Source organism: Natator depressus, chromosome 6 (assembly GCF_965152275.1).
Source record: "Natator depressus isolate rNatDep1 chromosome 6, rNatDep2.hap1, whole genome shotgun sequence".
Lineage (NCBI taxonomy): Eukaryota > Metazoa > Chordata > Testudines > Cheloniidae > Natator > Natator depressus.
The window spans coordinates 14,971,452-14,994,682 of record NC_134239.1 but is presented as its reverse complement, the minus strand read 5'-3'; the positions used below and the strand labels follow the sequence as shown (position 1 = coordinate 14,994,682).

The window sequence follows — 23,231 nt, the reverse complement described above, 5'->3', positions numbered from 1 at the left end:
CGCTGTACTCCTGGTGCTGGTGTCACCTTAAATAAGAGGCACAAACCAAGATCTTTAACCACTTGTGGCGTTCCGACATGCCGGAGGAGTCAAACTCCCTTCATTGCACTCTAGGCTTCCCCTGCGGCTCTTGTCCTGCTGTGGAGTGACTCAACAGCTGCCACACCCCAGAGGTGGCTGCACTGCAGGGCCAGGAGAGGGACCCCCTGGATGGCGTTTGTCAAGCTGCTGGATTCTCCCCAGCAAGCAAGGAAGGACCTTGGAGCTCTCCTTATCAATGACTGATGGGGCTGAGCTGCTAATTGTATTTTCCCGCAGAGCTCCCACGCAGCTCCCACCCAGGGCTCCGGCTTCCTGCCAAGAGTAAGCGGCTTTAACAAAGGCAGGAATCATTCCAGGGCCAAAGGGAAACTTAAGCTGCTTGGCTCCAGTTCCCAGCACCCAGCGAGGGAGACCGGGCAGGCGAATGCCAGGAATGTGGAACAACTGCTGGAAGCCCTCCACTTAGGCCCAGGCTGGAGTCCTTCAGTCCAGGGACCTTGCTAGGACAAGGTTACAGCTGAGAGGAGAGGCCAGGATAGCCCCAAGTACACTGCCAGAGCCAGTCAGGGGCATAACAATCCTCAGCCTGCACGGAGACCTAGGGACGGCCACACCACGGTTATGCTTCCTCCTGCTCCCCCATTCCCCTCTGCTCCAATCCACCCAGTGCCAGCTCCTCCCCCAGACTCAGCCCCCACATATCAGCCCTTCCCCCTCCCCATACACCAGCCCTTCTCCATCCACCCCACATACACGCCGGCTCCTCCCTCACCCCCCACATACCAGCCCCTCCCCCTCCCTCTGTCTGATCTGTCCCCACCACACACACACACACCAGCCTCTCCCCCTACCTACCTCCCATATTAAGCCCTCCCCCTATTCACCCCCACACAAAGACTACTCCCTATCTACCCTTATCCACCCCTGCCCATATCCACTCCCCCTTTACTCCTATTCATTACCCCCCCAACCCCTCTGGCTGATATAGCCCCTAGCCCCCTCTGATCCTAGACACCCTCCAGTTCCTCTGACCACCTCTCCCCCTATGCTGTCCTTGCCTTGCTCCTCCCCCATTTGATTCCAGTCAGTTTCCTCCCACCCCCTTACTGGGGAGAGGGGTCATTGAGAGCGCAGGAGAGAGAGTCAGTTCTGGTGCCTGGCACCACCACAGCCAGGAGCAGCAATGGCTGGGAAAGTCCTGCTCAGCTCCTGGCATCCCCGGGCTGGAGCATGCCCAGTCGTTCTGTGGGGCTGGCACACGTGCAGCCTGGCCTGCTCTCGGAGTGGATGGGATGGGGATGCTCAGCGAGGACAGAGTCCTCAGAGGATTTAGCTGCCCAAATCCTTCCCAAGCACATGCACACTCCGATTTTTCAAAGGCTGATAACTTGGCCAAATTTGGTTGCCTTCCCACAGGGCCAGCAAAAGGCAAGTCCCTGACACCAGGGCGACCTGCCCCTCCTTGCCCCCCCCCCAATTTCTAGTCTTAGCTCCAGGGCCATCCATAGACATTTTGGTGTCCTACGCAAGCACCCCCAAGTGTGGGGGGAGGCGTCCCCAGGCCTCTGCGGGGGGGTGGGGGCAGGAGCAGGCTTGGGGGGGCAGAGGGGAAACTGCCCCCCAGCACGAGCCAGCGCAGCGGAGCGGGTTGGGGCCTGGTCGTTTCACTTCCTGCCGCCCGGTGAGTACAGGGCAGGTCCAACCCCACACTCACGGGGTGGCGGGAAGTGGAGTGACCCGTCCCCAGCCCACTCCGCTCTGCTCCCCTGGCTCCCAGCCTTGGGACTTGTGAGCAGGGGGGAACCAGCCCCCGGCACTCACCGATGGCATGGCTGGGAGCCAGCAAAGCAGAGTGGGCTGGGGCTGGGTCACTCCACTTCCCGCTGCCCGGTGAGTGCAGGGCACCCGACTCCTTCTGCAGTCCCCGGGGATGTAGCTCAGGGGAAGGGGTGGAGTGGGGACGGAGCAGGAGGGGCGGGGGCTTTGGGGAAGGGGTGAAGTGGGGGCAGGGGCTGGGACCAAGCAGGGGCAGGAAGAAGCGGGGCTGGGGCGGAGCAGGGGCGGGGACCATGGGGAAGAGGCGGAGCAGGGGTTGGGGCAGCTTTCCTGGGCGGCTCAGCCGGGGAATCGGGCTGGCTGCTGGAGCAGCACGCAGCTGCGTAGGGCACCAGGAAATTTGGGGCAATTTGGTGCCCCAAATTTCCTGGTGCTCTACACAGCTGCGTACTTTGCGTATGGGTAAGGACGGCCCTGCCTAGTTCCAAAGCTGGGGGTGGGGGGCTAGAGCATTTCAGAAAAACGGCAGGAAGAATTTTTTTTCACAACTTGTTTCCCCCTCCCAGAAACAGCTAAACCATTTGGGCTAAAATTTCCTCCCAAAAAAACAGCCTGAAGCAGACACCCAGCATGGGTAAGTTCTGCCCCAACGGTTAAAGCTGGGCAAAGTTAGAAGCAACTGAAAACAGGGTCTTAGAATGGAAAGTATCAGGCAAACTTTATAGGCAAGCGCTACCTGCTCCCAGGCCCTTGGCTGGGTCTTACATAGATGGGCTGTCCCAACTCAGACCTGATCCAGCCATGTCACTGTCTGCAGCGCCCCCAGGGCTAGGAACCCTCTTCACCAACCAGATCACTGGGCCCTGCTTGTGGGGAGGGGGGGAATCAGGAAGTGAGGCAACCAAGGGGGGGAGGAGCTGCCCTGAGCAGCCAGTGGAACTATTTTCTCAGGCAGATTAATGTGTATCTCTGAGGGCTGTGGATGCACCCCTGGAACAGGTCCTTGCTGACTCAGAAATGCCATTTAAATAGAGAGATCCTGGTATTCAGCGCTCCTCCTTTGCAGCCTCTCTGGGCCTGCACAGTCTATAAGCTCCACAGGGGCAGGCAGAGGAGCCAGAGTCAGGATTCCCCCCTAGGAGGGGATAAACTCTCCTCAAAGCTCGCACGGTTTGCAAATTGCAGTTAAGGGACAGAGCATCTATTTGCATACCTCTCCTGTATATATTTCCCTAGAACCCCTCCCCTCGCAAACTGTGTGTTTATGACTTTTTTCTGAACTGATTTTTACACCCTAATCTGTGTGCATATACATGCACATACTGGTTTATATGTCCCGTTATAAAGGGTAATATATATTTTTCCTTTAGCATTTATCCCAAGTGCACTGCCCCGGACACATTGCTGCTTATTTCTGCTGCCACCTAACACTTAAAAGTAGAACTGGACAAACTGTTTCAGCTGCAAATTTTTTCAGCCAAAATTGCAGATTTAGGTCAACATTTTGCAGATGTGTTAAATTCACCTAATTGTTTTGGTCAAAAATCCTCCCTCCCCTGCTCAAAATTCCAAAACAATCAAAATGTTTTGATTTTTTTTTTTTATTAAAACACTTTTTGTTCAGAAACGCACTTCGATTTTCTTAGCTCAGTGGTTTGAGCATTGGCCTGCTAAACCCAGGGTTGTGAGTTCAATCCTTGAGGGGGCCATTTAGGGATCTGGGCCAAAAATTGGGGATTGGTCCTGCTTTGAGCAGGGGGTTGGACTAGATGACCTCCTGAGGTCCCTTCCAACCCTGAGATTCTATGATTCTATGATTTGGCCCCACACTAAATTTTTTATATATTATTTTATTGAAAGTTTCAGATATTTTTCCATATCAGCCAGCGAATGGAAAAATTTGTTATTCACAGAGCTCTATTGAAGAGCCTTTGTTTCCTTTCATAAACCAAACAATAAATAAGGAAATTTCTAGATTAAAAAATGTTGCTAACCCAGAATTTGGATGGTAAATAGATCCAGTTGATTTAAACGGTGTTATTAGAACATCGTAGTTCAAATTTCTTTTTAAGATGGGAAGTCAGGAAATTGGAAGGGTCAAGGAACATATCAAAAAGTCAATTCATAAATGTCTTGGTTACTGTTCTCCTGTCCCTGTACCTTGACTCTGCTCCCAATGTAGATTGGGGGTTAGCAGGCAGGTATAAGGGTCAGAGTTAGGCTCAGGGGATGGTGGTCAGGATGTGACACTAGAATCTGGGCTGAATCCTGACTGTGACGCTGCACCCCAGTGTCTTCACAGAGATTGTTATGGTATGGGTAGGGCACAACAAAGATGTGTTTTACACAAGGTGGGTCATGTGAAATATCATTGGAAGGTTATGACATACTGCATATGATTATCCTATTTGTATGCAAGTATCATTTTTGTATCTAAAGTTAGGAATATTGACTATACATCTGTTCTACAAAAGCGTTTGCACCTGGGGAATGCCCATTAGACAGAATACAATCAGTCTAGCTGGCTCCTTGTGAGGAAAAGGCATTAGAAAGAACAAAAGGTCTCAGAAGATGTTTATCACCCACAGAGAAGTCTTCCTGGGGATGCTACAAACAACCTCTGACTCATGGCTGCTTTTGACACTGCAGAGTCATGTGATCAGGTTATCTGGTACTGGATTCCATGATAGTGCTAAAGGAGTTGGCGGATGTGATTGCAGAGCCATTGGCCATTATCTTTGAAAACTCCTGGCGGTCCCGGACGACTGGAAAAAGGCTAATGTAGTGCCCATCTTTAAAAAAGGGAAGAAGGAGGATCCTGGGAACTACAGGCCAGTCAGCCTCACCTCAGTCCCTGGAAAAATCATGGAGCAGGTCCTCAAGGAATCAATTCTGAAGCACTCAGAGGAGAGGAAAGTGATCAGGAACAGTCAGCATGGATTCACCAAGGGCAAGTCATGCCTGACTAATCTAAATGCCTTCTAAGACGAGATAACTGGCTCTGTGGATGAGGGGAAAGCAGTGGACGTGTTGTTCCTTGACTTTAGCAAAGCTTTTGACACGATCTCCCACAGTATTCTTGCCAGCAAGTTAAAGAAGTATGGGCTGCATGAATGGACGATAAGGTGGATAGAAAGCTGGCTAGATTGTCGGGCTCAACGGGTAATGATCATTGGCTCCATGTCTAGTTGGCAGCCGGTATCAAGTGGAGTGCCGCAAGGGTCGGTCCTGGGGCCGGTTTTGTTCAATATCTTCATAAATGATCTGGAGGATGGTGTGGATTGCACCCTCAGCAAGTTTGCAGATGACACTAAACTGGGAGGAGAGGTAGATACGCTGGAGGGTAGGGATAGGATACAGAGGGCCCTAGCCAAATTAGAGGATTGGGCCAAAAGAAATCTGATGAGGTTCAACAAGGACAAGTGCAGAGTCCTGCACTTAGGACGGAAGAATCCCATGCACCGCTACAGACTAGGGACCGAATGGCTAGGCAGCAGTTCTGCAGAAAAGGACTTAGGGATTACAGTGGACGAGAAGCTGGATATGAGTCAACAGTGTGCCCTTGTTGCCAAGAAGGTCAATGGCATTTTGGGATGTATATGGAGGGGCATTGCCAGCAGATTGAGGGACGTGATCGTTCCCCTCTATTCGACATTGGTGAGGCCTCATCTGGAGTACTGTGTCCAGTTTTGGGCCCCACACTACAAGAAGGATGTGGAAAAATTGGAAAGAGTCCAGCGGAGGGCAACAAAAATTATTAGGGGACTGGAACACATGACTTATGAGGCGAGGCTGAGGGAACTGGGATTGTTTAGTCTGCGGAAGAGAAGAACGAGGGGGGATTTGATAGCTGCTTTCAACTACCTGAAAGGGGGTTCCAAAGAGCATGGATCTAGACTGTTCTCAGTGGTAGCTGATGACAGAACAAGAAGTAATGGTCTCAAGTTGCAGTGGGGGAGGTTTAGGTTGGATATTAGGAAAAACTTTTTCACTAGGAGGGTGGTGAAACACTGGAATGCGTTACCTAGGGAGGTGGTGGAATCTGCTTCCTTAAAAGTTTTTAAGGTCAGGCTTGACAAAGCCCTGGCTGGGATGATTTATTTGGGGATTGGTCCTGCTTTGAGCAGGGGGTTGGACTAGATGACCTCCTGAGGTCCGTTCCAACCCTGATATTCTATGATTCTTCCACTGGGGGTGGGGGAAACCACACTGGAAAACAAAGGATTCCTGTCATATGTAAAACCTATTTAAGGCAGGGGAGTGATATACTCAGGGTGGTTCTTCACTGAATCCCCGCCCAGGATGAATGCTGGTAAGATCTAAGAAAAAAAGACTGGCGTGGGGAGGAGAAGGACTGAGCCCAGGCTGGAAAAGTGTCTGGCCTATGAAAGAAATACCTCGATTTTTAAGCTGCAAGCAAGAGCAGCTCGCCTTCAAGAATTTCTGCAATCTGCCTAAAACAACATTTAGGGTGAGAAATTAAAACAACGCGGAGTCCGGTGGCATCTTAAAGGCTAACAGATTTATTTGGACATAAGCTTTTGTGGGTAAAAACCCACTTCTTCAGATGCATGGAGTGGGTTTTTACCCATGAAAGCTTATGCCCAAACAAGTCTGTTAATCTTTAAGGTTCCACCGGACTCCACATTGTTTTTGAGGATACAGACTAACACAGCTACCCCCTGATACTTGGTGAGAAATTACTACTTGTAACCAGTTTATTTAATATCTTAAGCTTAGCTTGCATGTTTGTTTTATTTGCTTGGTAATCTGCTTTGATCTGTTTGCTATCCCTTATAATCACTTAAGATCTATCTTTTGTAGTTAATAAACTTGGTTTTGTTTTCTCTGAAACCAGTTTGTTGAATTCATAACTGGGGGGGAAAAGCTGTGCATATCTTCCTCCACATTGAAGGAGGGGGTGAATTTCAATGACCTTATGTAACCCACACACCTCCTGGGTGTGGTATTCTATAGTGGCACTGAGACTACTTAGAGAGCAATTACAGCCTTAATTTCAGCCTTAGTTAACAGTCAGTTTAATTCATGCGGTAGAGGCTCATGAACTAAGCTCCAGAGGTCCCAGGTTTGATCCCACCCACTGGGGTCTGTCAGCATTACACTTACGTTGCATAGTTCTCTGTGAAGCATAAGACAATACAACTTTGGGTTTACACTCCAGAGGGGGTGTACCCTTGAGTGCTGGGCAATTCCCTAGCTGAGCTGATCTCAGTGTCTGTGTTTTTCTGAAGCTAGGTGTTTCCCTATCTGTGTGTGTGCTGGAGGAGGCTTGAAGGCCTGGCTCAGCAGGACAGTAAGGGAGCACATGCTAGTGGGTTGGGTGAGCTCAGTGGTACCCAGTACATCAGCTGGCACCCCGGACGGGGCGGGCCGGCAGGGACGGGGAACCCGTCACACTGACATTTTCAAGTAAATAATAGGTTGTTACACAAAGGAGGGTGAAAAAACTTATTCTCCTTAACCTTGGATAGGACAAGAAGCAATGGGCTTAAATTGCAGCAAGGGAGGTTTAGGTTGGACATTAGGAAAAACTTCCTAACTGTCAGGGTAGTTAAGCACTGGAACCAATTGCTAGGGAAGTTGTGGAATCTCCGTCATTGGAGGTTTTAAAGAGCAGGTTAGACAAACAGCTGTCAGGAATGGTCTAGTTATTAGTCCTGCTGTGAGTGCAGGGGCCTAGACTAGATGATCTACTGAGGTCCCTTCCAGTTCTACAGTTCTGTGATTCTTCTATGATTTTGGGTTTCTGTGATAACACTGTAACATCCTATGTTTTATTACAGTCCCCTGTGCTGTGCCAGGGTTGGTTCCAACTGAGCACATCAGCCTGGGTATTCAGGGCAAATAGGGCACTGAATTCCCACCCATTCCTTGATTTAGGGGGAGGGGGAACTCACAGCACATGGGCAGTGCAGGGATACAGGATGTGGCACTCACCTGGGCACTGGGAGCTACCCTCCAGCAGCACAGACAGGTACGAGGTCGGGGATCCCAGGATGCAGATGGTCACATCCCCCGAGCTGAACCCTAAGAGACACAGGGGAGGAATTAACCACTTATTCCCGCCAACGGCACTATGCTGCTCTCTAGGCCTTGGTGCGAAGGGATGCCATGTGGCTGTCCTCCATACCCAGCCATGCTCCATCTCCTAGCCTTGTGCTAAGGGCAGTGGTGCTGGAACTAGGCGTGCTGGGGGTGCCCCAGCCCCTCATAGACAGGATTTACAACACCACGGGTTAAGGGGTGCCATGTGGCTGCCCTTCATACCCCAGCCATGCCCCATCTCCCAGTCTATGCTAGGGGGTGCTGTGCTGCTGCCCTCCTTACCCTGGCCATGCCCCACCTCTCAGCCCAGCACTAGAGGGCGCTGTGCTCCCAGATCCCCCTGGGTTGATGCCACAAGAGGGGTTTCTGTAAGGCAGTGCTGTAGCCCCAGCATGCGAGTGGTGGCACCCTGGGTGGGCTGGCATGCACCTGTTCTGGGCTCCTTGGTGCGGTCGACTGTCTCTGGCAGCCCCTCCTGCTGCAAGGTGCATTGCAGCAGGTTGTAGTAGTAGGTAGTCCAGGCATGTGCCTGGGTGTCCTCCGGAGAGGACTTGCAGTCCAGAGACACGTCCTGATGCCAGGAAGGACACGGGGGACTGAGTGATGGCAGGGGCTCCTGCTCAGCCCAGTCCAGCTCCTTCAGGATCAGGGGCTGATCCGCATTGATCTGATCCAGAGACAGCTGCAACAGAGATGGGGATGGGAGTGTGAATCCTGATGCTAGTGACCTGGGGCACAGATCCCCCTGGGGGCGGGGTTGGGAGCGTTAATTCTGGTGCCCGAGGGCATGGATCCCCCTGGGGGCGGGGCTGGGAGTGTGAATGCTGGTGCCCCAGGGCATGGATCCTGTGTAGGGGCAGCATGGCTCTGGCTGGGGGTAAATCCCCACAGGGTGGGCGAGGCAGGTGCCAGTTGCCCAGGGGCAGCAGAGGCCTGGGGCGGCGGCTGGTTTTCAAACAAAGCATCTCTTTTTCCTCCCCAAAGGGGGCGGGTCACGTGGGGCTGGAGCTAAGCAGCTTGAGAAGCAAGGCTGTAAACAGATCAATCTGCCTGGGTCAGTGAGCTCAGGGAGGGAGGCAGGAGTAGAAGTAGGGAGAAGGGGAGAGATTTCTGCCTCCTGCTGGGACGCCCCACCCCCCTCCTTCTCCACCACACACCCAGTGCAAGACCTTGCCAGAGCTGTTGTGCAACGGTGCCCTGGCACGGCACAGCTAGGGCTCCAGTGCTGCAAACTTCCCCACAGCAGTACCCTGACCGACCCTGGTGCTGTGATCTTCGCCACAACAGTACCTGGCAGTGCCCAACCAGACCCTGGTGCTGCAAACTTCCCCACAGCAGTGCCCAGCCAGCAGTATGGCTAGAAGACTCCCACAGTTATGGTAATTTGCAGGAGTCTCCCAGTGTCTGAGGGAATCGGACACCATTTTCCCCCTTATTAGCACCAGTACAGCAGGGCCTGCTTCAGACCTCCCTCCTCCCCAGCTGGACACCCCCCCACACCCCCCACTTCCCTGCCTCCCTGAGTCCAAATCCCTCTGCTAAGTTCCTGGGGCCGAGGACACTGGCTCCCACTTGGGACTAGAGGGCCCGGAAGTGGTTCCTGGGGACGTGAGGCAGGGCAGGGGGCTGGATGGGGAACAGCAGCGGGACAAACTCACCATCCTGCCAGCAAAGAAGCTGCAAGAGAAAAAAAAAGAGAGAGAGAAAGAGAGAGGCACCAGTTGCAGGTTTCCGTGGGCAATGGGGAGCAGCCTGTGACCCCATCTTCCACCCACAGGGGGCACCAGTTGCATGCTCTGCTCACCCCTCCTCCAGCATTAACTGCACCCACACAGCTGGGGCAGTTCCAGCGTCAGGCTCCTGCGCCCACCGCTGAATACCTGAATAGCACTGCTGGGATAGCAGGGGCTGTCAGTCAAGGTTGAGGGGCACCAAAAGAGCTCTGTGTGTGGGGAGCCCAGGGCTGGGATAGCAGGGGGGCTGTGGTTGGGACTGAGGTGAGATGGGGAACCCAGGGCTGGGATAGCAGGGGCTGCGGGTCAGGATTAAGGGACATTGGCAGAGCGGTGAGCTTTGTGACCCCCGGGGCGTTTTAGCTGAGCTGGCCCTGCTCTGAGGGTCAGTGATGGGGGCGGTTTGGCCGGGGGTCCCCTCCTGTCTGGGCTCATGTCCCAGGCAAGCTCTGAGTCCTGCCGCAGATGCTCATTGTGCAGTTCCTCCTAGCTGCAGAGCTGAGACATTCCCAGCTCCAAGGACAGAGGCTGGTTAAGGTAATTCCCCCAAACCTCTAGTGCTGGCTCAGCAGGGGCTACAGGGCCCCTCTCCCTAGCCCCACTAGCTCAGAGCTCCCTGCTTCTGGGATGCTGCTGAGAACAAGTATCCCCAGGCTGCAGGATCCCAAGAACCCAGGAGTCCGACAAGGAGGATACCCAGCTGACAAGGCAGGATTGTTCCTCATGGGAGTAGGGCTGGGCTGGGGCTTCGGCCTCTTCCCTTGGGACAGGGCGGAGGAGCCGTGAGAACAAGAGGCTGAATTTATAGCACGTCCCTCACTTTCCTGAGCCAGCAACAGAACCTAGGGGTCCCAAGCCTTGGCCATCAGCCCATCCCTCCTCTCTTATCTGTTCTCCAGCAGCTGCCATTCCCTTGCCCTCCCCAGCAAAGCTATTCCAGGGCAAACTTCTCCCCCTCACTCCCTCCTGTCCCTGGTGGTGAGGGTCAGCTGAGCTGTCATGTGTAGCTCCTGGGCCAACTGACTGGTCACTGTGGAGCTCTTCTCAGACTGTCCCTGCCCTTCACGCGCCAGGCACCACCCCCAGGGCTCTGGACTGGAGCTGGCACACTTGGAGTGCATTGCTTCAGAGAGCGGGGCGGGGGATGCAGTAGTGGGGTGCTCTCCCTTCACAGGCAGTGCCAGCCCCCAATGCCCCAGTGGAGCACTAGGGGGCACTGTGCCATGAGATGCTTCCTTTTGGTCATATACTACAGCCCTGTCCCCTGGGGGGGTCAAAAGTCCCATTTGGACACAAGTTGAGGTGTCCTGGGCAATTCCATTCTGCCTCCACGATCCCCCCACAATCCATCCCAGATGGTCTCTCTCCACTGCCTCTTCTGCACAGGTGTGCAGTGGCACTTTGGGGTATTAATCAGCACCAGGCCCCACCCCAGAGGCAGCTGCACCTCAGCACAGGGTAAGGCATTCCCTCTATACACAGCTGCCAGGCTCCATCCTAGAGATGGCTGCATTGCAGCACCTAGTGAGGGACCCCTGCCATGCTCATAACACACCTCAGAGGGTTTAAGGGGGTGAAGCCACAGCCGGAGCTTCCCACAGGGGCACAGGCATACCCAAGGTGACCCTTCCATCCCCAATGGGATTAACAGGGACATGCAGCTTTGCCAGGGGAGGGTGGGAATCTCATTACTGGACACCCCCTCCCTTCCTCCGTCTGTCTCATTCCCTTGCTCCCCGCCCGAGAAAACAATCACCGGGGAAAGGGATGAAAAATGGATTATGTGAAATTAAATGAGGGGCAGAGACAGCCCCTGCCCAGGAAGGGGCTGAGGGGACACTGGGGGCAGAGCAGGACAGGGAGGAGCAGGGCAGAGTCAGCCCCTCCCCGGTGGGACTGGACAGGAGGGGCTCGGGGGGGGGGGGCGTGGGAGGCAGGATGTTACCCCTCTCCCCTATGGGGTCCATGGAGCCAGTCAGTGCAGCAAGGACAAGATGTGGATGGACGGATTCCTGGCCAGATGGACACGGCATCCCTAGCCAGGCCCTGGGCTCCCCATCCTTACTCCCTGGGGCCTGTGAGAGGCCAGGGCTGTGAGGGGAGCTTCAGAAAAAGCACCCCGGGAGCTGGGATTGCTCTGAGGATATGAGAACCTCTAAGCTGGAATAGCACGCCCCGGCCCCAAACCCCGCCTGGTTTAGCAACATCGGAGTAAGAGGCAGGGCCTGGAATTGGGAGGATCCCTCCAGCACACAGCTACCTCTATGCACTCCCAGTCTGGCTCTATGTGCAGGCAGGACGGGCACCGCACAGGGGCTGCATAGCTTCCGGAGAATCCCCATCAGTTGGTCAATCTCTGCCCCTCTGCCTATGCAGACCCTCAGCCCTGCCATGTGCCTTTCCCTCACTTCTGATCACTCCCACGCCAAGTGCTACAGCACCAGGAGGGCCCTGCCAGCCAAGCGAGAGCAGGCCCCACCGATAAGTGGACCATGGGGGGGCCAGTGACACCGCATCCTGGGCAGGTTGTGTCCTGCCCCGCTGGACAGAGGCCCGACCCGGTGACTCTTGGGCAGCCCCTGGCACAGCTTGCCATGCCCATGAAGCCACCTGGGGCTCTGCCCAACAGCAGCTGGGATGTTAAAGTGCCTCTCGCTCTGGTATCAGAGTCCTGGGCAGCCTTGATTTGTGCGGAGCCCCATGAGCCAGTGATGGTGTGATGCCAATCAACATCAGTCCACCAGAGCCAATGGAGCCAGATCCCCAGCTGGCATCAAAATCAGCATCACTCCACTTGAGTCTGTGCCCATTTGCAGCAGCTGACGCTCTGGCCCCACATGTTACAAACAAATAAACCCCGCTCCCGTGTCACCAACGCCACCTGGAATCACTCCCGGGGCGCAAGTGTGCAGGCTCCCCTCCCCCTCCCCTCCAATCTGTGGTCACCCAGCGCTGGGACAATGACACTTTCCCCTTTGTCTAGAGTCCCTTTCCCTCCCTGATTCCCTGTGCTGCAGTGTTTGGGTTGCAAGGCAGTAGGAGGGCAGGGGATTACAAATTCATCTCACATAACTGGTGGAACTGGAGCTTAATTATAGGAAACAAGACACATTATTCTGGCGGGAAGGACGGGTTTGTGCTGAAGGGGTAAGGACGCAGGACACCTGGGTTCAATGCCCAGCTCTGTTACTGCCTCCCTTTTATGACCTTAAGCAAGCTGTGCCTTGGTTTCCCCATCTGCAACACAGAGATAATGATCCTTTATTTCAATTGTAAGCACGTCAAGGCAGGGAAGGGCTGTCTCTCATTTTGTGTTTGTGCAGTGCCCGGCATGATAACGGAGCCCCAACCTCGGTGACTTTACGTCCATGTGCAGCACCTGATGCGACAGGCCCCCAATCTCGGTTGAAGCGCATATGTGCTACCATCATACAAATAATACATTGACCTAGAAAAGCATTTTGTTTGTTCTGTAAAGAAAATTTGCATTGGACATCAAATTGTAGCCCACGCCTGACTTTAAAGAGCATCCAATTTAGAATTGGAGTTTGAGATGTTCGAAGTCAAGCCAGGAATAAGCCGCGTAAATTCTGAGAGCTTCCCTGGGAGCTGGATGGCTAAAGACATTAGTCAGCTTTGGAAACCACAAGCTTGACTTCAAAACAAGCTCTTTTTTTATCATCACAAACCCTGATGCCAAGGGCTAGGAAGAAATGGCTGTGATTCTATCGCCCTTTAGGGTTATAAAGATTTCCCAAATTCCAACAGAGGGGATAATACTTAGACATTATAATTTAAGGCAGTGTTTCTCAGGGACAGGAGCGCACTCTATGGGGGAGCACAGAGAGCTAACCAGGAGCACGGGGTGTGGGTGGGGCAGGGGGAGGGTTATGACAGACCTCAATTGTTCCCCAGTGTTCAAAAATTCATTTAATAGAGAAGTCTCCAGCTGCTGTGGGTGGGAAGAAAGCCTCTAAAATGTGGCCCAAGGAGAAATGACACCTCAGCAACTGCCTGAGTTTGCACAGAGCCTGAGACAGTAGCTCTGAGAGCTGCGAACTGCCCCCAGTGTGACCGATGCAGCAGTGTTTACCTGAGTCCGCACAGAGTCTGAGACAATAGCCCTAAACTGTGTGACCCACCCCTGTGACTGATGCAGCAGTGTTTGAGTTTGAGTCTGCAGACAGCAACTCCGAGAGGCATATCATGTCCCACTCATTTCATGAGTTGTTAACTCAGAGGACACTTTCAATGTTGACCCTTTTGTGGCAGCTTCCTGGACCCGGGGTGCTGCTTGCAGCATCTGGGTAACATTGATTTAAGGCAAGGAGAGTAATGACAAAATGCTGCATGGCTTTACTGACTTGTTTTCCACCCAAGGCCTGTCTGCCTGCATCTTCCAGCCCCATTCTGGGCTCTCCCAGCGAATCCCTCATTAATACACTCCCTGGTCAGTCGGGGTCACTCTTCATGCCAGGGCTGCCCCTGCGGATCAGAGATGCTTTTACATTTAGCGGCCCAGTGGAGATGGGGGTGACTCAGCAATCCCAGAGCCAAGGCACAGGTGTGTGGAGCTGAGAGGTGCGGGGTGATGGTTTGCACGCCCATCCCACAACTGCAATCTCCTCTTCATGGGTAGAGCTCTGAGGCGGAGGAAGAGATCTGCCAGTCCAGAGCTCATGACAGAATCAGGGACAGGACTTTGTCCCTAGCCTCTGTCCTACCCCAACATCTTCAGACAGATGCAATCTGCACCTATGTGCAGCTCTAGTGCTGTTATTAGAGAGAGCCACCGAAAGACAAGCAAGGAACACAGGGACTGGATGCGACAGATCCCTATGGGCACCCGCCGATCCGCACCTAGGGCCAGTGCAAGGATGTTTCGCCCCCTAGGTGCCCCCCCTGCGACAGCTCCCCGCCGCCCCCTCTCTCTCTCCCTCCCCTCGCCCGGGGAGCCGCGTGCGCCAACCCCCCGCCCCAGCTCACCTCTGCTCCGCCTCCTCCCGGAGCAGGCCGCCGCTTCTCCCGCCTCCCAGGCTTGGGGCGCCAATCAGCTGTTTGGCGCTGAAGCCTGGGCTGGAGAGAAGCAGAGCCAGGCGGTGCTCAGGGGAGGAGGCGGAACAGAGGTGAGCAGGGGCGGGGAACGGTTCCCCTGGGCGCCACCCTACCCCCGTTACTTGCTGCAGGCGGCCCTCCCCGCCCCCCCTGCCCCAGCTCACCTCCGCTCCACCGCCTCCCCAGAGCGCGCTTTTGGCTGCCCGCAACCACTTGGTGCCCTAGGCGACCGCCTAGTGGTTGCACCAGCCTTGTCCCCACCTGGTGTCAATCAGCAAGGCGCTATTGAAATCCGTGCTGATCTCTGTGTTAACCATGCACCTGTCTCAGGGGAGGTGCACAGAGAGAACAGCACCCCCCAGAAACGGCCCGACCTGTCAGAATGTCCGCTCCGCTGGGGACCGGCCCCAGGGACCCCCGCGCAGCTGCGCGCCACATTCTCCACTGGGGTCAGTGTGGCGATGTTGCGGGAGGGGCATCCCCTGGGGATGCAGCGGGGGACCTGGGAAGCTGCCAGGCCGCAAGTCCCGGGGCTCACTGCTCCCGCCGGCCCCGGCCTAGCCCTGCACCTGCTCCCGGCTGGGCCAGCGCCGGCATGGCTCAGGAGCCCCGACCGCCGCCACGGGCTGGCGCTCCCTGACACTGCGCCTGCCCTGCGCCCCTCCAGCCGGCCCGTCTCGCCCCGCGCGCAACAGGCTGGGCTGGGGAGGCGACCCAGGCAGCCCCGTGCCGGGATGCTGCCTGGGACCGCAGCCCCCAGCAGCCTCGGCTTCCCCGCAGCCCCCAGCCCAGTTCCCTGCTGCCACCAGCCCCCTCAGCGCCCCCGGCTCCCCTCATCCCCCAGCCCAGCAGCCGGGGCACCACGATCCACAGACAAAGCGGCTCCGACCGGTGCCTCTCTCCGGGTGCGGTGCTCGGACACCCCGGGGCCGGGCCGGAGGCTCTGACCTACCCCCGGGCAGCGGCGGCTCCCGATCGGTGGCGTCTGGCTGGCGACAGGAAAGAGGCGGCTGTGAACGTCCAGGGATTAAGGCAGACGGGCTTTATATAGAAACCCAGCTGGGGCATGCCCAGTGCGGAGCACCCGGCTGGGGAGCGGGAGCGAGTGTGCCGGGGGGCCGCGCTGGCTATTGCCACGGAGCGCGGGCTGTGAGTGCGGGGCTGCAGCGTGTGTCCCAAGGAAGGAATGCGCGAGGGGGCAGAGTGAGTCCCAGGGAATGCGTGTGCAAGAGGGGCACAAGGCCAGCCCGGACCTGCCCACGCCCCACCCCCATCATGCCCCCTTCCCTGCCACCGCATCCTCGATAAACACAGGGCAGACACTGCCCAAAAGCTTTACCACCACAGGGCAAGGTGTCGAGCAGTGCCCTGCACCCCTCCAGAACGTCAAATCCACCTCTGCTGAAACCACTGCAGGACTAAGGAACATCCAGTCCTGCTACCTTAGCTCGGGGGCAGCGTTAGATGCTTGCAACTCATGCAATCGTAGGGGGCCCTGAGGCAGCGAGGGGCCCCCTGGAGACCAAGATGCTGCCTGCTGGGCATCAGTTGCTCCGTCCTGCTCAGTGCCATACAGGGCTCAAAATGTCACCCTCTGCACAGCATGACTTCACATGCACTGTCTGTGCAAGGTCACTGATAGCCCCCCCCCCCGTTCAGCTTTGGAGGAGCCCCATGGGACAAACACCACCCCTGCCTTAACTCTGCCCTCTGTGAGTGACCCCCTAACTCACCCCTCACAGACATGGCATACTCTGCCCTTCAGCTGAGACTGGGTGCTGCCTGGATAGACCACAGGCAGAGAGCAGGAGAAACTGACAGACCATGTCCTCACTAAGGAAAGAATCCCAGTTAGGCTGGGTTTAATGAGCACCAACTGGTTACCCCAGCTATCCCCAGCCACTGTACTGGCCACCCCAGAGCTGCCAGGTGATCCCACTCCTTGACCTAAGGATTCCCTCTGGACCATCACCTGCTCTGAGCCCTGGCATCTCTACTTCAGAGCCCGCAGCAAGAAGAGACCATTGTGCTCCTTTCCTCACACAGCCCCCAGAGCTCAGCCCAGAAATGAGTGGTGGGGCACATGAGCCCATAGGTGCCCATGCCCTTCTCGCGTATCCAGCTGCTGCTCCTAACACAGTGCAGGGCAGCTGTGGTGCATGCAAACCAATGAAAGAATACAGTTCTGTGGGACACAGCACACCACCCAGACCGGCACATCTCCTCAGACAGTCCTCCTGGCCACACCACACTGACAGTCTATGTCCCCACTACCTCCTGCCACAGCGTTGAGGGGCAGAGTTAAGGTTGTGGGGCAGAGCTGGGGTTTACCTTACCTCTGAATTTCCTGCTGTCAGAGGAATAAATGTAGGTGCAGTGGATGTTCTGCAAGGATAAGAGATGCTCCTTCCATTCCTGCTCTTATCCATCCATCCATCCACGGAGAGGAGAGCACACTCATAAAACATGCAGCTGACACCAGGCTGGGAGGGGCTGCAAGTATTTTGGAGGGCAGGATTAGAATTCAAAACAACCTGGACAAATCGGAGAATCAACAAGATGAAACTCAAAAAACACAAGTACATCATTTAGGAAGGAAAAATCAGATGTACAGCTACAAAATGGGGAATAACTGGCTAGTCGGTGGTGCTGCTGAAAAGGATCTGGGGGTAACAGTGGATCACAGCTTGAATATGAATCAAGAGTGTGATGCAGCAAAAAAGGCTAATATTCTGTGGCATATTAAGAGGAAGGTTGTCTGTAGGAGACAGGAGGTAACTGTCCCCTCTATTCTCCTGTAGGACACTGTTGAGGCCTCCGCTGGAGTGCTGTATCCAGTTCTGGGTGCCACACTTTGGAAAAGATGTGGACAAATTGGAGAGATGCCAGGGGAGAGCAACAAAAATGATAAAAGGTTTAGAAAACCTGACCTATCAGGAAAGGTTAAAAAAACTGGGCATGTATAGTGTTGAGGAAAGAAGACTGAAGGGGGACCAGACAACAGTCTTCAAATCTGTTAAGGGCTGTTCTAAAGAGGATGGGGATCAATCGTTCTCCATGTCCACTGAAGGTAGGACAAGAACTAATGGGCTTAATCTGTAGCAGGGTAGATTTAAGTTAGATATTAGGAAAAACTTTCGAACTATAAAGGTAGTTCAACTCTGGAACAGGTCACCAAAGGAGGCTGTGGAATCCTCATCACTGGAGGTTTTAAAGAACAGGTGGGACAAACCCGTCAGGAATGGTCTAGGGTTACTTGGTCCTGCCCCAACGCAGGGGGCTGGACTAGATGAATTCTCGAGGTCCCTTCCAGCCCTACATTTCTGATTCAGTTATCTCTAAAGCAGTTTGTTCCATCTGCCCCTCTGTTTCTGTTTCCATCCACCCCTTAAGCAGGTCCTTGATTCCATCCCTCCTGTCCCCACTCTTTCTGCTTCCATATATCCATCCCTGTACACGCACATCTGTCCAGCAGGGTGCCCATCACCCTGGTATTAGGCAGGAGGGAGAAGTAGTTTGGAAAGTTGGCAGGTGAGATGCTTTGCTCAGGTTTCTGCTTTTAAGAGGCCTTCATGCTCTCTGACCAGCAGGTGGTTTAGCTGAGTGACTGTGACGTTATTGACATGAACTGTGACCGTATAGATCATTGTTGCAACCAAGGTCCTATAGTTGCACCAAATCTTGCACAAAGGAGGTCAAGAAGGTGTCTGTGAAAAGGTTGTAATTTGTGGGTTATGATTAGGCTGTCTGTATGTGTGTATCATTTTTGTATTTGAAGTTATGAATATTTGGCTATGTACTTGTATCTCAACGTGTTTGATTCCAAGGGCTTGGCTACACTTGCAAGTTAGAGTACATTAAGTCAGCCCTGGGACACTCCTGAGGTGTCCACACTGGTAAGGCACATAGAGTGCCCGGACTCTGCAGCTTGAGCACCCCTGGTACTCCACCTGCACAAGAAGTATAACGCTTGCTGCACCCCAGCTGGAGCGCCGCAGCGCCAGTGTGGACACCCTGGTCTATTAATGCTCTCTGATCGGCCTCCAGAAGTGTCCCACAATGCCTGTTCTAGCCACCCTCGTATCACTTTGAACTCTACTGCCCTGCCCCCAGGTGACCAACCATCAGACCTCCTCTTTAAATTCTCTGGGAATTTTGAAAATCCCCTTCCTGTTTCCTCAGCAAGGCATGGAGTGCTCTCAGCGAATATTTCAAGGTGACCATACCTCCACGCGCCAGGCAATCCCCAATATGGAGCAATGGCGAGGTGCTGGACCTCATCAGTGTTTAGGGGGAGGAAGCTGTCCAACCCCAGCTGCGCTCCAATTGTAGGAATTACGATACCTTTGGGCAGATATCAAGGGCCATGATGGAAAGGGGCCGTGACCAAGATGCACAGCAGTGCAGGGTTAAAGTGAAGGAGCTGCGGAATGCCTACCAAAGAGCGCAGGAGGCAAACGGCTGTTCCAGTACTGCCCCCACGATCTGCCATTTCTATAAAGAGCTGGACGCAATACTTGGGGGCGACCCCACCTCTACTCTGAAGAACACCACGGACACCTCAGAGGCCGTAGCAGCACAGAGTTCAACAAGGCAGGAGGAGGAAAGTGGGAGCAAGGGTGCTGAGGTGGAGGGGAACAGCCTGGCATCCCTAGATGCATGCAGCCAGGAGCTGTTTTCAAGCCATGAGGAAGATAGCCAGTTGCAGTGGCGGTGCTTGGGGAAGAACAAACAGCGGAGGAGGTGCCTGGTAAGTGGCTTTTATTTTGGGAAGGAAGTTATTTGGTGTGGGCTCTTGAGGCGAGGAGGGTTAGGGCTGCATGCATGCCTAGATGCGGAATAGGGGATTGATGTGATCTCTCACATCGTGGTAATTGCCCTCAGTGATCTCTTCAAAGGTCTCATACAGAAGCTGGTTCCTTGGCAAGCTACTGTGCTCCTTGTCCCAGTAAGGCTAACGTGTCCGCACCACTGTGTCGTGAGAGACAGAAGGACCATTGCTGCACATAGGCAAGCTACATAAGGGCCAGGGTGGAAGCCACATTGTAGTAGAAGACCCTCCCTTGCTTCCCAGGTCACCTTCAGGAGCGAGATATCTTCCAGGATGAACTCATCCTGTGGAAAATGTGGGGACAGTGTTCAGGCACAGAACCCCAGAGGACAGTACATCCATGAAACAATCAGTCCCCCTTGACCCTGTGTCACAGAGTGTGGGGGAGTCAGGGCCCTGCACCCTCCTCTTCCTGCGATTCACTTTGACTCTCAGCCAGCCAGTAAAACGGAAGGTTTATTGAGCGACAGGAACACAGTCCCAAACAGAGCTTGTCGGTTCAAACAGGTCCTTCTGGGGGGCAGGGAGCTTAGACCCCAGCCTTGGGGTTCCCTCCGTTTCCCCAGGCCACTCCCAACTCAAAACCCCCTCCAGCCGACTCAACCAGCCTCTCCCTGGCTCCTCCTCCAGCCTTTGTCCAGCTTTCCAGGCAAAAGGTGACACCTCGCCCCAACCTCCCGCCCCCCCAGCTCAGGTTACATGCTCAGGTATCGTCCCTCCAGTGAAGCCACCCCCTGCTATCCCATCCCCAATGCAGACAGTCCCAGTTAAACTCCCCTGTGACATTCCGAGGTCAATCCGCCCCACTCCCTGCTCCGTCACCCCCTGTGCTTACTCACCATTTTGGGACTCCTTTATGTGCTTTATGTGCACTCACTTTGGGACGGGCAAATTCTGCTATTGTGTACACTGTACTTGTCTTTAAGGACAGGTGAATCATTGCTCTGTCTGGTGTGAACAACGCTACCTCTGTTAAATGTTGCATTTTGGCTTTACAGATGCAACTGTGAAATCCCAGCCATCCTTGTTATCAACGGCCGAAAGACTCCAAAGAATCAGGAAGCATCCATGAAGAACCGAAGAGGACCTGCTGTATGAAGTCATGCAGCAGTCCCTTAATGAAAATCAAAAAGTGCAGGAGTGGCGGGAGACTGAAAGGAGTCTCCACCAGCAGAATGCAGATAGCTGGCACCAAAGCACAGAGTGGCTGCTAAGTATCGTGGAGCACCAAGCGGACTTGATACAGGCGCTTGTAGCAATGCAGACAGAGCACATTCACGCCCCCCTCCCCCCGGAGCCCCTGTCCCAAAACTCTTTCCCTTGTACCCCCATTTCACCGCCAAGCCACTTTCCCCAACATCCGGGTTGTTATTGCCACCAGCTGCCTCCAACACTTGTAGCTTCACCACCCAGCCCACGCTGGGCCCCTCTAATAGCCCTGGTCTCTGGCTGTTCAAATTCAGTCTCCAGGTGTTGAAATTCCAAGGTCCATGCCTGAATGAAGCTTTCATCCTTCCCTTCACAAATGTTATGGAGGGTACAGCACGCGGATATAACCGTGGGGATGCTGTCATCGGCCAGGTCCAGCTTCCCATACAGACAGCACCAGCAGCCCTTTAAATGGCCAAAAGCACATTCAACGCTCCTTGCCGCTGTCAAGGCTCCTGTGTAGGATTTCATGAGCCACGGCATTAAAGGGTAAGTGGGGTCTCCAAGGATCACAATGGGCATTTCGACTTCCCTTACGGTGATCTTCAGGCCTGTGTTCCAAAAAATGTGTGCGTCATGCACCTTTCCGGACCAGCCTGCATTAATGTCCATGAAACGCCCACAGTGATCCACAAGCACCTGGAGAACCACAGAGAAATACCCCTTCTGATTTATATACTCGGAGGCTAGGTGGTCTGGTGCCAGAATTGGAATATGCGTCCCATCTATCACCCCTCCGCAGTTAGGGAAACCCATTTGTGCAAAGTCGGCCACAATGTCACGCACTTTGCCCAGAGTCAAGGTTCTTCTGAGCAGGATGCGATTAACGGCCCTGTACACTTCCATCAACACAATTCCAGTGGTCGACTTTCCCACTCCAAACTGGTTAGTGACCGATCGGTAGCTGTCTGGAGTTGCCAGCTTCCAGATTGCAATAGCCACCCGCTTCTCCACCGGCAGGGCAGCTCTCAATCTCGTGTCCTTGTGCCACAGGGTGGGGGCTAGCTGAGCACACAGTCCTATGAAAGTGGCTTTCCTCATCTGGAAGTTCTGCAGCCACTGCTCGTCATCCTAGACTTGCATGACGATGTGATCCCACCGCTCAGTGCTTGTTTCCCGAGCCCAGAAGCAGTATTCCACTGTGGTGAGCATGTCCGTGAATGCCACAAGCAATCTCACGTGAGGCGACATCATCGTTGGACTCCTCACTGTCAGTTTGTAGCTTAAGGAGTAACTCAACTGCAATTCGTGACATGCTGGCGAGACCCATCAGCATATTCCTCACAAGTTCAGGATCCATCTCACAGACCGAAAGGGAAGACAGAGTGTGCAGCACAAAAAACGTTGAAAGATTGCGCCAAATTTGGACGGAAGCAAAGGGATTGCTGGGATGCAAAGCGATGCATCACTGGGCATTGGGACAGGACCCAGATTGCCCCACACCCCCTTGCCCCCTTCCCACAAGCCACAGCGCCAGAATGGGAAGAGGTGCTCTGTGGGATAGCTGCCCATAATGCACCGCTCCCAATGCCACTGCAATTGCCGCAAATGGCAGCGCTTTCCCTGCTGGGGTCTCCAAGGGCTGGTTTAACTCACAGCACTCTACATCTGCAAGTGTAGCCATGCCCTAAGTAGCACCAGTGAAGCATTTGGCCAGCTTATTGAGAAGGGACTCTTCAGATTAAGTGCCCAATCAAGAATCACTTAACTGACAATGGACCTTGGAAGACTCCAATCCACATATGAGAAGCCTTCCTGGGAACCTTCAAGGTAACATGTGAGCAATGGCTGTTCTACCTGTAAAGAACTGAGTCATGCATGGACATGGGACTTGCCCATGAGACTCCAAACTTCATCTTGCTGCTGTGATTTTCCACAGTTAGAACAAAGAGGTGTCCTTCCACATGGCAGAGATATAAAAGGCCCTGGAAACCCCTCCATTTTGTCTTCAGTCCTGCTTCTTACCTCTGGAGGATCTTTGCTACACTGAAGCTCTGAACAAAGGACTGAATGACCCATCCAAGCTGTGGATGTACTCCAGGGACTTGATTTGAACCTGCTGTTTATTCCATCACTGCTACAAGCCTAAACCAAGAACTTTGCCAGCACTGTATGTAATTGATTCCATTTAACCAATTCTAGCTCTCATCTATATTTCTCTTTTTATGAATAAACCTTTAGATTTTAGATTCTAAAGGATTGGCAACAGCGTGATTTGTGGGTAAGATCTAACTTGCATATTGAAGTGGGTCTGGGGCTTGGTCCTTTGGGATCAGGAGAACCTTTTTTCTTTTATTGGGGTATTGGTTTTCATAACCATTCATCCCCATAAGGAGCGGTGCTGGTGGTGATACTGGGAAACTGGAGTATCTGAGAGAATTGCTTGTATGATTTCTGGTTAGCCAGTGGGGTAAAACCAAAGTCCTCTCCGTTTGGCTGGTTTGGTATGCCTTAATAGTAAAGGAACTCCAGCTTTGGGCTGTAACTGCCCTGCTCTAAGCAATTTGTCCTGAATTGAT

The 23,231-nt window shown here is 53.9% G+C and overlaps 1 protein-coding gene and 1 long non-coding RNA gene across 2 annotated transcripts in view; one reads left to right on the top strand and one right to left on the bottom strand.

Moving 5' to 3' along the window:
- CARNS1 (carnosine synthase 1) overlaps window positions 1-15,841 on the bottom strand; it is a 28,951-nt gene extending 13,110 nt beyond the window's left edge. Inside the window, exons 1-4 of the mRNA XM_074954591.1 lie at window positions 15,625-15,841; window positions 9,543-9,561; window positions 8,314-8,566; window positions 7,777-7,866 (exon numbers count right to left, since the gene is read on the bottom strand). Coding sequence (XP_074810692.1) covers window positions 7,777-7,866; window positions 8,314-8,566; window positions 9,543-9,561; window positions 15,625-15,740 — 478 coding nt within the window. The 5' untranslated portion in view covers window positions 15,741-15,841. The remainder of the gene's footprint in view (window positions 1-7,776; window positions 7,867-8,313; window positions 8,567-9,542; window positions 9,562-15,624) is intronic.
- On the top strand, window positions 14,678-21,160 carry LOC141988692 (uncharacterized). Its single transcript, XR_012639809.1, has 3 exons — window positions 14,678-14,743; window positions 18,855-19,422; window positions 20,502-21,160. It is a non-coding gene; the product is annotated as an uncharacterized LOC141988692 (long non-coding RNA).
- Window positions 21,161-23,231: the final 2,071 nt, after the last annotated feature.